Raw genomic sequence first — 19,349 nt, 5'->3', positions numbered from 1 at the left:
GGATAGGGCGGCTCTGACAAACCTGTGGGTCCGAAGGCAAAAACGGTGGCATTGTAGCCAGATATGAGGCCTTCGATCAGGCCCTTGGTCGTGGCTCTGTACACCTCTTCCTGGTTGGCTGAGTAGTCAAATGCCACATCGAACATATAGGTCTTCTCCCGGGAGCGGTTGGCACGCAGGATATTATCTGGATCCTCCATGGGGTTCATCAGAACAACCATCTATAGCAGGGAGGGAGGGAGGAGGAGAGGGGAGAAGGGAAGGAGTGAGGGAGGAGAGGGAGGGAGGAAGCAAGGGAGAAGGGGGACAAGGGAGGGAGGGGGAAGGGATGAGGGAGGGAGGGAGGGAGGGAGGGAGGGAGGGAGGGAGGGAGGGAGGAGAGGGAGGGAGGAAGCAAGGGAGAAGGGGGACAAGGGAGGGAGGGGGAAGGGATGAGGGAGGGAGGGAGGGAGGGAGGGAGGGAGGGGGAAGGGAAGGGATGAGGGAGGGAGGGAGGGAGGGAGGGAGGGAGGGAGGGGAAGGGGAAGGGGAAGGGGAAGGGGAAGGGGAAGGGGAAGGGGAAGAGGAAAGGGAAGGGGAAGGGAGGGAGGGAGGGAGGGAGGGAGGGGGAAGGGGAAGGGATGAGGGAGGGAGGGAGGGAGGGAGGGAGGGAGGGAGGGGGAGCAGGCAGGGAGGGAGGGAGGAGGAGCAGGGAGGGAAGGAGGAAGGAGAATGAGAGGAGAAGAAGGGATGAAAAGAGAGAGAAAGGGAAATGTGAATGATTAGTCATCACACCACAGAAACATCATTGCATAACATATAATAATATGTTTTGTTTTCAAATAACCATTCAAAGGTCAAATCATCTGAATGAATCTGTCAGTAGAGAATGACTGCTATTACCCCAGAGGCCCACTACACTCCTCTGCCACTCCTGCTACCATCTGCCACAGTATGACTCTGCACCGTAATGGCTGACAGTTACCCAGCTCTGTGCATGTAATTCAAGTGGTGAAGAGAAACTGATGGGCACAGCAGCAGTTAGAGCAGGGGTCTAAGGGTTTAAACAGGGCCTTTTATCCATCTGCAGCTGGAGACACAAAGGGCCCGAGGGCTCTCCTGTTGGGTAGAGCCCTGAGTGCCGCAGTGCCCCTCCATATCCACACAAAGTCTGCATCCCAATTCCCCCTATTCCCTAGTGCACTCATATGACCCTGGTCAAAAGTAGTGCACTACAGTATATAGGGTGTTGGAGGAAATGTGGGTGTATCTTATATTATGTGGTCCTCTGTAGCTCAGCTGGTAGAGCACGGCGCTTGTAACGCCAAGGTAGTGGGTTCGATCCCCGGGACCACCCATACACAAAAAAAAATGTATGCACGCATGACTGTAAGTCGCTTTGGATAAAAGCGTCTGCTAAATGGCATATTATATTATATTTATATTATTATATTATGGTAATATTCTGGCAATTACACTCCAGACCACTAGGGGCAGATAAATGGTGAACACACATCAGGGGATCTACAAACACACAGTTGTTTGAACGTTTGGTGTGTCTGGATGGTGGGAGAGCTCACGGTTCTTACTGCAATAAAAAAGGGCTACTGGATGATGTAGTGCGCGTGCGTTCAGGACTTTCTGGTCTGTTCTGTTCATGTACAGCTCTGAGGGGGCTAGAGAGACGGCCTTTAGGTTCAGGACAGTGTGTGTGTGTGTATGTGTGTGTGTCTGTCTGTCTGTCTGTCTGTCTGTCTGTCTGTCTGTCTGTCTGTGTCTCTCTGTGTCTCTCTGTCTCTCTGTCTCTCTCTCTCTCTCTCTCTCTCTCTCTCTCTCTCTCTCTCTCTCTCTCTCTCTCTCTCTCTGTGTGTGTGTGTGTCTAGTATCCCAGCACAGCCCTGTTTGATAACTCCTCAGTCATGGAGCCTCTCACTTTGAAGCCTTTTCATTTAAATTCAAGAGGAGAAATCAGACTTTTAAAAGCGTACAATTACACAGAGAGAGAACAAAACACACACACACAGCTGTAATCAGCAAACAGGGGAGAGGAGAGTGGTATGAGAGAGAGGTGGAGGGAAGAGAGAGACATTTTTTCCTCCTTTTATGTGATTTATCTAGACTCTATGCTTTCTTTATAAGGTAACCTTATCTTATTTTTTCCCTCTGCCAAAAGAGATGGAGAGAAGAAGAGCTACCAGTGTTGTTGTTGTGAAGAAGAGATGAGACCTGATGAAGACTTGTCCTCAGAGAAGAGCCGGGAGAGCTTCTCTCTCTCTCTCTCTCTCTCTCTCTCTCTCTCTCTCTCTCTCTCTCTCTCTCTCTCTCTCTCTCTCTCTCTCTCTCTCTCTCTCTCTCTCTCTCTCTCTCTCTCTCTCTCTCTCTCTCTCTCTCTCTCTCTCTCTCTCTCACACACATCACATTTCTCAGGAAACACAGTATTGTAAACCTTCTCTCTAGCCAGGGTCAGAGACACTGAGTAACCTACAGACCTGAGTCGGTCTGGTGTCCTCACCAACAACTTCACATAACTAAGACACGTTGTGTGTGTGTGTGTAGGGTGGATATGACAGAAGGGATAGAGAGATGGCTCTGGCCTTGATGAACTTCAACCTGTCCATCTGTCTGATAGCCCTGCTCTACTCTACTCTGGTGAGGTCAGAGAGGCTGGCAGCAACTTACTACTGTACCGGACAGGCAGGGCTGTGTCCCTGTGTGTGTTTCAGTAGGCATCAGTGAGCATATACAGTGTCATGTCTTCTGTTCAAGGTAGGTTCTTGTGTGCATTCAAGGATGTTCTTACAGGAGAGTGTGTTTAGTACAGTAGCTTGTGTGTGTGTGTGTGTGCCTATACTAAGGAACACTGTTTAGGGCCAATCGGGATGATTGCACACCTCTCGCATCTGCTGCCTGTGTTCCTTAGGTTACCCGGTTACCCCACCTCACCCGATAACGTATGACAGCTGCTGGCAGGGCATGGCATCTTCTGTAGGGTAAGGCAGCTGATAAGGAGACCTGTAGCATGGTGCCAGTGGGCACAGATGCCTGGGAAACTGGGCATGCACTTGTTCCAACATCAGTACTTGCACACTACTTACAATGAAGCAACATATTGGGCATGCATTCTAAGTAGTACATAACTGGATGGCAGAATAGAAGATAAAAGCAGCTTTAGTTCCTGGACTGGAGTTATGGACCTCGGTCCGCCTCCAAGAAGGTTCACAAGGTGACTCACTGCATTACCTGGGAACAACCTGTAGTGTTGATTTAAGAACGACCTGTAGTGTTGATTTAAGAACGACCTGTAGTGTTGATTGTGTGTGTACAGTTGAGAGAGTGTGGTCCCGTGTCTATTCTCTTGTGCCCCAAAGAACCAATCATGGGAAATGTTCTTCTACCAAATCAGCTAAACAACAACTGTGAAGAGTGTTACAGCTATGGCTTACACACCATACATCACCACAACAGCTCTGGCTTACACACCATACATCAACACAACAGCTCTGGCTTACACACCATACATCACCACAACAGCTCTGGCTTACACACCATACATCACCACAACAGCTCTGGCTTACACACCATACATCACCACAACAGCTCTGGCTTACACACCATACTTCACCACAACAGCTCTGGCTTACACACCATACATCACCACAACAGCTCTGGCTTACACACCATACATCACCACAACAGCTCTGGCTTACACACCATACATCACCACAACAGCTCTGGCTTACACACCATACACCACCACAACAGCTCTGGCTTACACACCATACACCACCACAACAGCTCTGGCTTACACACCATACGTCACCATGACAGCTCTGGCTTACACACCATACGTCACCATGACAGCTCTGAAATGGATGAAGACAGACAGACAATCACACATCCACTCAATTATTTCCATTACCATGGTACTTGAGGCGTAGGAAAGGTGCTGCACAGCAACCATTCCACAAACAAACCAACCGGCCACCCTGCATAACAGAACACGCACAGCAGATAAGATATACTGTATTACACAAATGAAATCAAATATTCCACCTTGCAACTTGGCATTGGTGTTAACAAACACAGCTAACAAAGCAGTGGGTAAACTGATATAGCACCGTGTGATGTCAGTACACACAGTTCAACTGATATAGCACCGTGTGATGTCAGTGCACACAGTTCAACTGATATAGCACCGTGTGATGTCAGTACACACAGTTCAACTGATATAGCACCGTGTGATGTCAGTGCACACAGTTCAACTGATATAGCACCGTGTGATGTCAGTGCACACAGTCCAACTGATATGCACTTGAACCACTGAAAGATCAGGCAAGGCTAAGGCCAGCCCAGTCTAGACAAACTGGAGCTTATATCTCCTTTCCTATATCTCCTATCCTATCAACTATCTTCTATCGCACTCACAGACAACAGGAGCAACAGGACAAGACTATACAAGGCAAGACAAGAACTTGCAGTCCAGTCCAGTCCAGTATGGGTTGAGGGGTAAGAGAGAGGATGGTAGAGTGATCCTCCTTCCAGGCTGTGGCAGTTTACTTCTCTTCTCTTGACTCCAGTCCTGACTAATTCATGGATCGACACACAGCGGAAACCGAAAGCAATTTCCTGATCGATGGTTCTGGTAAACATGGCAACTGCATCCCAAATGGCACCCTATTCCCTATGCAGTGCACTACTGTTGACCAGAGACCTATTGGCTCTATATGGGGAATAGGGTGCCACTTGGGATGCGGACGGCATCTTCTTCTTCATCTGTTTTAATCATGGTGGCTGTCTAGCACCACAATGGATGTCAAATTGTTGAACCACTTATAATATAATAATATGCCATTTAGCAGACGCTTTTATCCAAAGCGACTTACAGTCATGCGTGCATAAAATTTTTTTGTGTATGGGTGGTCCCGGGGATCGAACCCACTACCTTGGCGTTACAAGCGCCGTGCTCTACCAGCTGAGCTACAGAGGACCACTTCACATTGGGATGCAGCCTAGAGAGTCAACGATAATCTTAGCTGACAGAACAAACAGCCACAGCGTGAATTCAGACACTGGGGGCTACAGAAAGAGAGCGTGAAGGTACACTAAACCTTTTAAATATTTATGCCCCGTCCTCAACTATCAACCGTCCCAGTTCCACACTAACAAGAGGATTATCTCCCAGACAGGGGACAAAATTAGACTTAATTGTACGGTCCTCTGAGGCCACTGGATGGAGGGAGAGAGACAGAGCGACAGAGAGAGAGAGTGAGTGAGTGAGTGAGTGAGTGAGTGAGTGAGTGAGTGAGTGAGTGAGTGAGTGAGTGAGTGAGTGAGTGAGTGAGTGAGTGAGTGAGTTATTTCTTTCGTTCTTCGGCAGTCCCCATAAGAGAAACCCTTTTGGTTCCAGGGAGAACCCTCTGTGGAAAGGGTTAACTACATGGAACCCAAAAGGGTTCTACCTGGAACCAAAAAGGGTTCTCCTATGGGGACAGCCGAAGAACCCTTTAAGGTTCTATATAGCACCATTTTTGTAGAAGTAAATATTTTAATGTAGAGAACAATATACAGTACCAGTCAAAAGTTTGGACACACTAATGTTTTCTTTATTTGTATTATTTTCTACATTGTAGAATAATAGTGAAGACATCAAAACTATGAAATAACACATATGGAATCATGTAGTAACCAAAAACCCGAACAACAACATGTCTATACATGTATCACTACCCTAACAACACCATGTCTATATATGTATCACTACCCTAACAACACCATGTCTATACATGTATCACTACCCGAACAACACCATGTCTATACATGTATCACTACCCTAACAACAACACCATGTCTATACATGTATCACTACCCTAACAGCAACACCATGTCTATACATGTATCACTACCCTAACAACAACACCATGTCTATACATGTATCACTACCCTAACAGCAACACCATGTCTATACATGTATCACTACCCTAACAACAACACCATGTCTATACATGTATCACTACCCTAACAACAACACCATGTCCATACATGTATCACTACCCTAACAACAACACCATGTCTATACATGTATCACTACGCTAACAACACCATGTCTATACATGTATCACTACCCTAACAACAACACCATGTCTATACATGTATCACTACCCTAACAACAACACCATGTCTATACATGTATCACTACCCTAACAACAACACCATGTCTATACATGTATCACTACCCTAACAACAACACCATGGCCATTAATGTATCACTACCCTAACAACACCACCATGTCTATACATGTATCACTCATCTAACACCATGTCTATACATGTATCACTACCCTAACAGCAACACCATGTCTATACATGTATCACTACCATAACAACAACACCATGTCTATACATGTATCACTCATCTAACACCATGTCTATACATGTATCACAACCCTAACAACAACACCATGATAATACATGTATCACTACCCTAACAACAACACCATGTCTATACATGTATCACTACCCTAACAACACCATGTCTATACATGTATCACAACCCTAACAACAACATCATGTCTACACATGTATCACTACCCTAACAACAACACCATGTCTATACATGTATCACTACCCTAACAACAACACCATGTCTATACATGTATCACTACCCTAACAGCAACACCCTGTCTATATATGTATCATTACCCTAACAACAACACCATGTCTTTACATGTATCACTACCCTATCAACAACACCATGTCTATACATGTATCACTACCCTAACAACAACACCATGTCTATACATGTATCACTCATCTAACACCATGTCTATACATGTATCACAACCCTAACAACAACACCATGATAATACATGTATCACTACCCTAACAACAACACCATGTCTATACATGTATCACTACCCTAACAACACCATGTCTATACATGTATCACTACCCTAACAACAACATCATGTCTACACATGTATCACTACCCTAACAACAAAACCATGTCTATACATGTATCACTACCCTAACAACAACACCATGTCTATACATGTATCACTACCCTAACAACAACACCATGTCTATACATGTATCATTACTCTAACAACAATACCATGTCCATACATGTATCACTACCCTAACATCAACACCATGTCTATACATGTATCACTACCCTAACAACAACACCATGTCTATACATGTATCACTACCCTAACAACAACACCATGTCTATACATGTATCATTACTCTAACAACAATACCATGTCCATACATGTATCACTACCCTAATAGCAATACCATGTCCATACATGTATCACTACCCTAACAACATGTCTATACATGTATCACTTCCCTAACAACACCATGTCTATACATGTATCACAACCCTAACAACAAAACCATGTATATACATGTATCACTACCCTAAGAGCAACACCATGTCTATACATGTATCACTACCCTAACAACAACACCATGTCTATACATGTATCACTACCCTAACAACAACATGTCCATACATGTATCACTACCCTAACAACAACACCATGTCTATACATGTATCACTACCCTAACAATAACACCATGTCTACACATGTATCACTACCCTAACAACAACACCATGTCTATACATGTATCACTACCCTAACAACAACACCATGTCTATACATGTATCACTACCCTAACAACACCACCATGTCTATACATGTATCACTCATCTAACACCATGTCTATACATGTATCACTACCCTAAGAACACCATGTCTATACATGTATCACTACCCTAACAACAACACCATGTCAATACATGTATAACTAACCTAAAAACAACACCAAGTCTATACATGTATCACTACCCTAACAACAACACCATGTCTATACATGTATCACTATCCTACCAAAAACACCACGTCTATACATGTATCACGACCCTAACAACACCATGTCTATACATGTATCACTACCATAACAACAACACAATGTCTATACATGTATCACTACTCTCTGTCACGGTTTCGGCCGAGGCTGCTCCTCCTCCTTGTTCGGGCAGGTTTCGGCGGTCGTCGTCCCCGGAGTACTAGCTGCCACCGATCTATGTTTCATGTTCGTTTGGTTTTGTCTGGATGTTGTACACCTGTGTCTAGTTAGTCCTCATTAGTGTCCTATTTAGTTCTCGTTGTGTGTGTATGGTGTTGTGTGTGATTGCTCCTCTGTTTGGTGTTCGGAGCTACGTATTCTTCCCTCCGTGTTTGGAGAGGTTTTCGCACATGTTAGTGCGCCGTTTGTTTGACGCCTGTGTGCGCCGTTATTTCGCGTCCGGGCTTATTGTTCTCGTGTACTACGTGAATAACTCACTAAAGTCTTTTGGACTTAGCTTCTGCGTCCTGCGCTTGATTCCTGCACCACACCCACCTTCAGCACCCCATGACAGTCACATTGAGTGTTTCTTGGTAGTCTTAAACAAATCTACTTTTAAACAAAAGTATACACCTCACACACATGTTTATGGGCTTAAAAAAAGAAGATATGTCAGATATAGAGTTTACATTTATAAATGTTGAGTTTGCATCCCAATATTATACTTTATATACAGTACCAGTCAAAAGTTTGGACACACCTACTCATTCAAGGGTTTTTCTTTATTTTTACAATTTTCTACATTGTAGAATAATAGTAAAAACATCAAAACTATGAAATAACACACATGGAATGATGTAGTAACCAAAACATTTTCTACCTCTACGGGATCGGTGTCCCGTATACGGGACGGTTGAGCTAATGTGCGCTAATGTGATTAGCATGACTGTTGTACAGTGAGGGAAAAAAGTATTTGATCCCCTGCTGATTTTGTACGTTTGCCCACTGACAAAGACATGATCAGTCTATAATTTTAATGGTAGGTTTATTTGAACAGTGAGAGACAAAATAACAACAAAAAAATCCAGAAAAACGCATGTCAAAAATGTTATAAATTGATTTGCATTTTAATGAGGGAAATAAGTATTTGACCCCTCTGCAAAACATGACTTAGTACTTGGTGGCAAAACCCTTGTTGGCAATCACAGAGGTCAGACGTTTCTTGTAGTTGGCCACCAGGTTTGCACACATCTCAGGAGGGATTTTGTCCCACTCCTCTTTGCAGATCTTCTCCCAGTCATTAAGGTTTCGAGGCTGACGTTTGGCAACTCGAATCTTCAGCTCCCTCCACAGATTTTCTACGGGATTAAGGTCTGGAGACTGGCTAGGCCACTCCAGGACCTTAATGTGCTTCTTCTTGAGCCACTCCTTTGTTGCCTTGGCCGTGTGTTTGGGGTCATTGTCATGCTGGAATACCCATCCACGACCCATTTTCAATGCCCTGGCTGAGGGAAGGAGGTTCTCACCCAAGATTTGACGGTACATGGCCCCGTCCATTGTCCCTTTGATGTGGTGAAGTTGTCCTGTCCCCTTAGCAGAAAAACACCCCCAAAGCATAATGTTTCCACCTCCATGTTTGACGGTGGGGATGGTGTTCTTGGGGTCATAGGCAGCATTCCTCCTCCTCCAAACACGGCGAGTTGAGTTGATGCCAAAGAGCTCCATTTTGGTCTCATCTGACCACAACACTTTCACCCAGTTCTCCTCTGAATCATTCAGATGTTCATTGGCAAACTTCAGACGACCCTGTATATGTGCTTTCTTGAGCAGGGGGACCTTGCGGGCGCTGCAGGATTTCAGTCCTTCACGGCATAGGGTGTTACCAATTGTTTTCTGGGTGATTATGGTCCCAGCTGCCTTGAGATCATTGACAAGATCCTCCTGTGTAGTTCTGGGCTGATTCCTCACCGTTCTCATGATCATTGCAACTCCACGAGGTAAGATCTTGCATGGAGCCCCAGGCCGAGGGAGATTGACAGTTCTTCTGTGTTTCTTCCATTTGCGAATAATCGCACCAACTGTCGTCACCTTCTCACCAAGCTGCTTGGTGATGGTCTTGTAGCCCATTCCAGCCTTGTGTAGGTCTACAATCTTGTCCATGACATCCTGGGAGAGCTCTTTGGTCTTGGCCATGGTGGAGAGATTGGAATCTGATTGATTGATTGCTTCTGTGGACAGGTGTCTTTTATACAGGTAACAAGCTGAGATTCAGAGTTAAGAGTGTGCTCCTAATCTCAGCTCGTTACCTGTATAAAAGACACCTGGGAGCCAGAAATCTTTCTGATTGAGAGGAGTTCAAATACTTATTTCCCTCATTAAAATGCAAATCAATTTATAACATTTTTGACATGCATTTTTCTGGATTATTTTGTTGTTATTCTGTCTCTCACTGTTCAAATAAACCTACCATTAAAATTATAGACTGATAATTTCTTTGTCAGTGGGCAAACGTACAAAATCAGCAGGGGATCAAATACTTTTTCCCTTACTGTAAGTAACAGCACATTTTCCAGGACATAGACATGTCGTATATGGGTAGAAAGCTTAAATTCTTGTTAATCTAACTACACTGTCCAATTTACATTTGAGACATTTTAGCAGACGCTCTTATCCAGAGCGACTTACAGTTAGTGCATACATTATTTAATTTTTTCATACTGGTCCCCCGTGGGAAACGAACCCACAACCCTGGCATTGCAAACGCCATGCTCTACCAACTGAGCTACACAGTACTACAGTAGCTATTACAGTGAGAAAATACCATACTATTGTTTGAGGAGAGTGCACAACAAAAATAACTTATCACGGCAACTGGTTTGATACATTCACCTCTGAAGGTAAATAATGTACTTACATTCAGTAATCTTGCTCTGATTTGTCATCCTAAGGGTCCCAGAGATAAAATGTAGCATAGTTTTGTTTGATAAAATCCATATTATATTCAAATGTAGGAACTGGGTTCTACAGTTTGAACCCCTGCTGTCTCTGGCTCCACACCCACCCCGCCCGGCCATCTAGATGTGTGAAAGTTAGTGTAGCTAATGATCCATCATGTATGATATTCCTGGGAGTGTGTAAACTGGACAAAAGGAACACCTTCGTGAGAATGCTATTCATTGACTACATATCAGCATTCAATACCATAGTGCCCTCAAGCATCACTAAGCTAAGGACCCTGGGACTAAACACCTCCCTCTGCAACTGGATCCTGGACTTCCTGACGGGCCGCCCCCAGGTGGTAAGGGTAGGTAACAAAACATCTGCCACGCTGATCCTCAACACGGGGGCCCCTCAGGGGTGCGTGCTCAGTCCCCTCCTGTACTCCCTGTTCACCCATGACTGCATGGCCAGGCACGACTCCAACACCATCATTAAGTTTGCAGACGACACAACAGTGGTAGGCCTGATCACCGACAACAATGAGACAGCCTATAGGGGGGAGGTCAGAGACCGTGTGGTGCCAGGATAACAACCTCTCCCTCAACGTGATCAAGACAAAGGAGATGATTATGGACTACAGGAAAAAGAGGACAGAGCACGCCCCCATTCACCAACAAACTATCATGGTCCAAACACACCAAGACAGTCGTGAAGAGGGCACAACAAAGGCTATTCCCCCTCAGGAGACTGAAAAGATTTGGCATGGGTCCTCAGATCCTCAAAGGGTTCTACTGCTGCACCATCGAGATCATCCTGAATGGTTGCATCACTGCCTGGTATGGCAACTGCTCGGCCTCTGACCGCAAGGCACTACAGAGGGTAGTGTGTACAGCCCAGTACATCACTGGGGCCAAGCTTCCTTCCATCCAGGTCCTCCAAACCAGGCGGTGTCAGAGGAAGGCCCTAAAAATTGTACCGCACAGCAAGCGGTACCAGAGCGCCAAGTCTAGGTCCAAAAGGCTTCTTAACAGCTTCTACCCTCAAGCCATAAGACTCCTGAACAGGTAATCAAATGGATACCCGGACTATTTGCACAGTGTGATGGGGGTGTCACATCAAGTGACTCTAATACGTTCATTACATTTACATTTACATCATTTAGCAGACGCTCTTATCCAGAGCGACTTACAAATTGGTGCATTCAACACATGATAGCCAGTGGGACAACCACTTTTTTTTGTGGGGGACGGGGGGGGGGGGGGACGGGGTAGAAGGATTACTTTATACTATTCCAGGTATTCCTTAAAGAGGTAGGGTTTCAAGTGTCTCCGGAAGGTGGTCAGTGACTCCACTGTCCTAGCGTCGTGGGGGAGCTTGTTCCACCATTGGGGTGCCAGAGCAGCAAATAGCTTTGACTGGGCTGAGCGGGAACTGTGCTTCCGTAGAGGTAGGGGAGCTAGCAGGCCAGAAGTGGATGAACGTAGTGCCCTCGTTTGGGTGTAAGGTCTGATCAGAGCCTGAACGTAAGGAGGTGCCGTTCCCCTCACAGCTCCGTAGGCAAGCACCATGGTCTTGTAGTAGATGCGAGCCTCAACTGGAAGCCAGTGGAGTGTTGGAGGAGCGGGGTGACATGAGAGAACTTGGGAAGGTCGAACACCAGACGGGCTGCAGCGTTCTGGATAAGATGTAGGGGTTTAATGGCACAGGCAGGGAGCCCAGCCAACAGCGAGTTGCAGTAATCCAGACGGGAGATGACAAGTGCCTGGATTAGGACCTGTGCCGCTTTCTGTGTAAGGTAGGGTCTTACTCTGCGAATGTTGTAGAGCATGAACCTGCAGGATCGGGTCACCGCTTTGATGTTAGCGGAGAACGACAGGGTGTTGTCCAGGGTCACGCCAAGGTTCTTTGCATTCTGGGAGGAGGACACAATGGAGTTGTCAACCGTGATGGCGAAATCATGGAGCGAGCAGTCCGTCCCCGGGAGGAAGAGCAGCTCCGTCTTGCCGATGTTCAGCTTGATGTGGTGATCCGACATCCACACTGATATGTCTGCCAGACATGCAGAGATGCGATTCGCCACCTGGTTATCAGAAGGGAGAAAGGAGAAAATGAATTGTGTGTCGTCTGCGTAGCAATGATAGCAGAGACCATGTGAGGATATGACAGAGCCAAGTGACTTGGTGTATAGAGAGAATAGGAGAGGGCCTAGAACTGAGCCCTGGGGGACACCAGTGGTGCGGAGACAGATTCATAATTTTTTTGTATGAAAGTCTTGCTCAACAGCATAATAATAATATTGTATTATTCATAAAATTCCTTTGACTAGAAAATGGGCCTTTACTGTATAGGGAGTTTTATGAAACTGTAAATAACTAGGTGATTATTACCCTGTAAATAACTAGGTGATTATTACCCTGTAAATAACTAGGTGATTATTACCCTGAAAATAACGAGGTGATTATTACCCTGAAAATAACTAGGTGATTATTACCCTGTAAATAACTAGGTGATTATTACCCTGAAAATAACTAGGTGATTATTAGCCTGAAAATAACTAGCTGTGTCACCACCCACATTGTAACACCGTGTTCAGGGTCAGACTGTCCATTGCTGTCTATCAGAAAATAGGCCCCTTCGTTGTGATGCAACCTCCAACCTGCTGTGGCTCCCTCCTTCCGTCCATCTCTCCCACCATTGGGCTTTATTTATCACCACTTCCCTCCACAGTCAGTGCCAGCCAGGAGTGGTGTCGCCATTTACGGCTGTTTCATTCTCATTCCTGGCTCTGCCTCTGTGGAGGAACTGACTGAGATTAAATCTTCCTGGCTCTGCCTCTGTGGAGGAACTGACTGAGGTTAAATCTTCCTGGCTCTACCTCTGTGGAGGAACTGACTGAGGTTAAATCTTCCTGGCTCTGCCTCTGTGGAGAAACTGACTGAGGTTAAATCTTCCTGGCTCTGCCTCTGTGGAGGAACTGACTGAGGTTAAAACTTCCTGGCTCTACCTCTGTGGAGGAACTGACTGAGGTCAAATCTTCCTGGCTCTACCTCTGTGGAGGAACTGACTGAGATTAAATCTTCCTGGCTCTACCTCTGTGGAGGAACTGACTGAGGTTAAATCTTCCTGGCTCTGCCTCTGTGGAGGAACTGACTGAGGTTAAATCTTCCTGGCTCTGCCTCTGTGAAGGAACTGACTGAGGTTAAATCTTCCTGGCTCTACCTCTGTGGAGGAACTGACTGAGGTTAAATCTTCCTGGCTCTACCTCTGTGGAGGAACTGACTGAGGTTAAATCTTCCTGGCTCTACCTCTGTGGAGGAACTGACTGAGGTTAAATCTTCCTGGCTCTACCTCTGTGGAGGAACTGACTGAGGTTAAATCTTCCTGGCTCTACCTCTGTGGAGGAACTGACTGAGGTTAAATCTTCCTGGCTCTACCTCTGTGGAGGAACTGACTGAAGTTAAATCTTCGGCTGCGGCTAAAGAAAGACACTGCTGGGGTTTGTTTGTAGTTCCTGTCTCCCTCTCCTGTCCAGGAACCAAACACGACACCTCGTAAAAGACTGACGCTGTTTGAACAAAGTCTATCTCTAGGACACACTAACAAGGCTATTGTGTGGCTGTTCTATTTTAGAAAATACAACAAACTCTAACGGTGTCAAGATCTAGGGCTACTGAGGTGAACGGTGAGAAAGTGAAACAGGAGTTTTGTCATGATGAAAATTATTAAAAGAAAATGAAAAAGGTGAAAGTGATTGATGAAAATGAGCATCTCTTTATTTCTTTCACCTCCTCAATCTTCCTCATGATTTCTACCCAGGGGGTTCTATAAGTGTAGCTTCAGATGACAGAGCCAATCCACAGTAGGAACTCAATACAGTGAGGGAAAAAAGTATTTGATCCCCTGCTGATTTTGTACTGTTTTATAGAAATCTACTGCTGCGCATGTTGTGTATTTTGTGGAATTGCATTAGTGTGACATTGGGGAAAATGTTGTAATTTCCCGGGTCGTCATACATTTTGGGGGGGAAATATGAAGAGTGGTCCCGGGACAGTCCCGGGATCCCGGTCCCTACTGAGAAGGGCCGTGAACCGAGGTTGTGCTGGCCCCCCTCCACCATTACGCAGGAAGCCTGGAGGGTGATTTAATGGGGAGGCGGACAGGGTGTTGGGTAAAGAAACAGCAAGAACTTAAGGTATGAACTGTTTGTTAGGCAGTGAAGAGTGAAGAAGGATGCTGTTTAAATACTTTGAGGGTGGTTGATTAAACAAGGGGATTCAGTTGAGTGAGGCAGGCTTGTGGCTAATTAAGATTCCGTGCAGGTGGGCAAATTGGCATTGTCACGGCTCTATGACCATGGAGTTCCTTGCTAGTAGGCCACAATCCAATATGGGTGTCTGGGCCCATGTATGGAGTTCCTGCTCCAGGCTCAATATGAAAGCGTGGGCCCATATACAGTGAGGGAAAAAACTATTTGATCCCCTGCTGATTTTGTACGTTTGCCCACTGACAAATAAATGATCAGTCTATAATTTTTATGGTAGGTTTATTTGAACATTGAGAGACAGAATAACAACAACAAAATCAGGGAAAACGCATGTCAAAAATGTTATAAATTGATTTGCATTTTAATGAGGGAAATAAGTATTTGACCCCTCTGCAAAACATGACTTAGTACTTGGTGGCAAAACCCTTGTTGGCAATCACAGAGGTCAGACGTTTCTTGTCGTTGGCCACCAGGTTTGCACACATCTCAGGAGGGATTTTGTCCCACTCCTCTTTGCAGATCTTCTCCAAGTCATTAAGGTTTCGAGCCTGACGTTTGGCAACTCGAATCTTCAGCTCCCTCCACAGATTTTCTACGGGATTAAGGTCTGGAGACTGGCTAGGCCACTCCAGGACCTTAATGTGCTTCTTCTTGAGCCACTCCTTTGTTGCCTTGGCCATGTGTTTTGGGTCATTGTCATGCTGGAATACCCATTCACGCCCCATTTTCAATGCCCTGGCTGAGGGAAGGAGGTTCTCACCCAAGATTTGATGGTACATGGCCCCGTCCATCGTCCCTTTGATGCGGTGAAGTTGTCCTGTCCCCTTAGCAGAAAAACACCCACAAAGCATAATGTTTCCACCTCCATGTTTGATGGTGGGGATGTTCATTGGCAAACTTCAGACGGGTCTGTATATGTGCTTTCTTGAGCAGGGGGACCTTGCGGGCGCTGCAGGATTTCAGTCCTTCACGGCGTAGTGTGTTACCAATTGTTTTCTTGGTGACTATGTTTCCAGCTGCCTTGAGATCATTGACAAGATCCTCCCGTGTAGTTCTGGGCTGATTCCTCACCGTTCTCATGATCATTGCAACTCCACGAGGTGAGATCTTGCATGGAGTCCCAGGCCGAGGGAGATTGACAGTTATTTTGTGTTTCTTCCATTTGCGAATAATCGCACCGACTGTTGTCACCTTCTCACCAAGCTGCTTGGCGATGGTCTTGTAGCCCATTCCAGCCTTGTGTAGGTCTACAATCTTGTCCCTGACATCCTTGGAGAGCTCTTTGGTCTTGGCCATGGTGGAGAGTTTGGAATCTGATTGATTGATTGCTTCTGTGGACAGGTGTCTTTTATACAGGTAACAAGCTGAGATTAGGAGCACTCCCTTTAAGAGTGTGCTCTTAACCTCAGCTCGTTACCTGTATAAAAGACACCTGGGAGCCAGAAATCTTTCTGATTGAGAGGGGGTCAAATACTTATTTCCCTCATTAAAATGCAAATCAATTTATAACATTTTTGACATGCGTTTTCCCTGATTTTTTTTTGGTGTTATTCTGTCTCTCACTGTTCAAATAAACCTACCATTAAAATTATAGACTGATCATTTATTTGTCAGTGGGCAAACGTACAAAATCAGCAGGGGATCAAATACTTTTTTCCAAGATTTGACGGTGCATGGCCCCGTCCATCGTCCCTTTGATGCGGTGAAGTTGTCCTGTCCCCTTAGCAGAAAAACACCCACAAAGCATAATGTTTCCACCTCCATGTTTGACGGTGGGGATGTTCATTGGCAAACTTCAGACGGGCCTGTATATGTGCTTTCTTGAGCAGGGGGACCTTGCGGGCGCTGCAGGATTTCAGTCCTTCACGGCGTAGTGTGTTACCAATTGTTTTCTTGGTGACTATGGTTCCAGCTGCCTTGAGATCATTGACAAGATCCTCCCGTGTAGTTCTGGGCTGATTCCTCACCGTTCTCATGATCATTGCAACTCCACGAGGTGAGATCTTGCATGGAGTCCCAGGCCAAGGGAGATTGACAGTTATTTTGTGTTTCTTCCATTTGCGAATAATCGCACCGACTGTTGTCACCTTCTCACCAAGCTGCTTGGCGATGGTCTTGTAGCCCATTCCAGCCTTGTGTAGGTCTACAATCTTGTCCCTGACATCCCTGGAGAGCTCTTTAGTCTTGGCCATGGTGGAGAGTTTGGAATCTGATTGATTGATTGCTTCTGTGGACAGGTGTCATTTATACAGGTAACAAACTGAGATTAGGAGCACTCCCTTTAAGAGTGTGCTCCTAACCTCAGCTCGTTACCTGTATAAAAGACACCTGGAAGCCAGAAATCTTTCTGATTGAGAGGGGGTCAAATACTTATTTCCCTCATTAAAATGCAAATCAATTTATAACATTTTTGACATGCGTTTTCCCTGATTTTGTTGTTGTTATTCTGTCTCTCAATGTTCAAATAAAACTACCATTAAAATTATAGACTGATCATTTATTTGTCAGTGGGCAAACGTACAAAATCAGCAGGGGATCAAATACTTTTTTCCCTCACTGTATATGGGCCCACGCTTTCATATTGAGCCTGGAGCAGGAACTCCATACATGGGCCCAGACACCCATATTGGATTGTGGCCTACTAGCAAGGAACTCCATGGTCATAGAGCCGTGACAATGCCAATTTGCCCACCTGCACGGAATCTTAATTAGCCACAAGCCTGCCTCACTCAACTGAATCCCCTTGTTTAATCAACCACCCTCAAAGTATTTAAACAGCATCCTTCTTCACTCTTCACTGCCTAACAAACAGTTCATACCTTAAGTTCTTGCTGTTTCTTTACCCAATACCCTGTCCGCCTCCCCATTAAATCACCCTCCAGGCTTCCTGCGTAATGGTGGAGGGGGGCCAGCACAACCTCGGTTCACGGCCCTTCTCAGTAGGGACCGGGATCCCGGGACTGTCCCGGGACCACTCTTCATATTTCCCCCCCAAAATGTATGACGACCCGGGAAATTACAACATTTTCCCCAATGTCACACTAATGCAATTCCACAAAATACACAACATGCGCAGCAGTAGATTTCTATAAAACAGTAGGCTATATTCAAATCAAATCAAATCAAATCAAATCAAATTTTATTGGTCACATGCGCCGAATACAACAGGTGCAGACATTACAGTGAAATGCTTACTTACAGCCCTTAACCAACAGTGCATTTATTTTAAACAAAAAAGTAAGAATAAAACAACAACAAAAAAGTGTTGAGAAAAAAAGAGCAGAAGTAAAAAATAAAGTGACAGTAGGGAGGCTATATATACAATAGAATAAAGTGACAGTAGGGAGGCTATATATACAGGGGGGTACCGTTGCATAGTCAATGTGCGGGGGCACCGGCCAGTTGAGGCAGTTGAGGCAATATGTACATGTGGGTAGAGTTAAAGTGACTATGCATAAATACTTAACAGAGTAGCAGCAGCGTAAAAAGGATGGGGTGGGGGGGCAGTGCAAATAGTCCGGGTAGCCATGATTAGCTGTTCAGGAGTCTTATGGCTTGGGGGTAGAAGCTGTTGAGAAGTCTTTTGGACCTAGACTTGGCACTCCGGTACCGCTTGCCGTGCGGTAGCAGAGAGAACAGTCTATGACTAGGGTGACTGGAGTCTTTGACAATTTTGAGGGCCTTCCTCTGACACCGCCTGGTATAGAGGTCCTGGATGGCAGGGAGCTTTGCCCCAGTGATGTACTGGGCCGTACGCACTACCCTCTGTAGTGCCTTGCGGTCAGAGGCCAAGCAGTTGCCATACCAGGCGGTGATGCAACCAGTCAGGATGCTCTCGATGGTGCAGCTGTAGAATTTTTTGAGGATCTGAGGACCCATGCCAAATCTTTTTAGTCTCCTGAGGGGGAATAGGCTTTGTCGTGCCCTCTTCACGACTGTCTTGGTGTGTTTGGACCATGATAGTTCGTTGGTGATGTGGACACCAAGGAACTTGAAGCTCTCAACCTGTTCCACTACAGCCCCGTCGATGAGAATGGGGGCGTGCTCAGTCCTCTTTTTTTTCCTGTAGTCCACAATCATCTCCTTTGTCTTGGTCACGTTGAGGGAGAGGTTGTTGTCCTGGCACCACACGGCCAGATCTCTGACCTCCTCCCTATAGGCTGTCTCATCGTTGTCGGTGATCAGGCCTACCACTGTTGTGTCGTCGGCAAACTTAATGATGGTGTTGGAGTCGTGCCTGGCCATGCAGTCATGGGTGAACAGAGAGTACAGGAGGGGACTGAGCACGCACCCCTGAGGGGCCCCCGTGTTG

The 19,349-nt window shown here is 45.7% G+C and overlaps 1 protein-coding gene across 1 annotated transcript in view; it reads right to left on the bottom strand.

Moving 5' to 3' along the window:
* Nucleotides 1-19,349, bottom strand: part of LOC311126892 (kinesin-like protein KIF19) — a gene marked incomplete at both ends in the record, with an annotated part of 86,939 nt that overhangs the window by 46,651 nt on the left and 20,939 nt on the right. Inside the window, one exon of the mRNA XM_084158584.1 lies at nt 23-221. Within this exon, the coding sequence (XP_084014710.1) occupies nt 23-221 (199 nt within the window). The remainder of the gene's footprint in view (nt 1-22; nt 222-19,349) is intronic.

Source organism: Coregonus lavaretus, assembly GCF_964263955.1.
Source record: "Coregonus lavaretus genome assembly, chromosome: 1".
NCBI lineage: Eukaryota > Metazoa > Chordata > Actinopteri > Salmoniformes > Salmonidae > Coregonus > Coregonus lavaretus.
The sequence above is the reverse complement of the archived record's forward strand: the minus strand, read 5'-3'. Positions and strand labels throughout refer to the sequence as shown.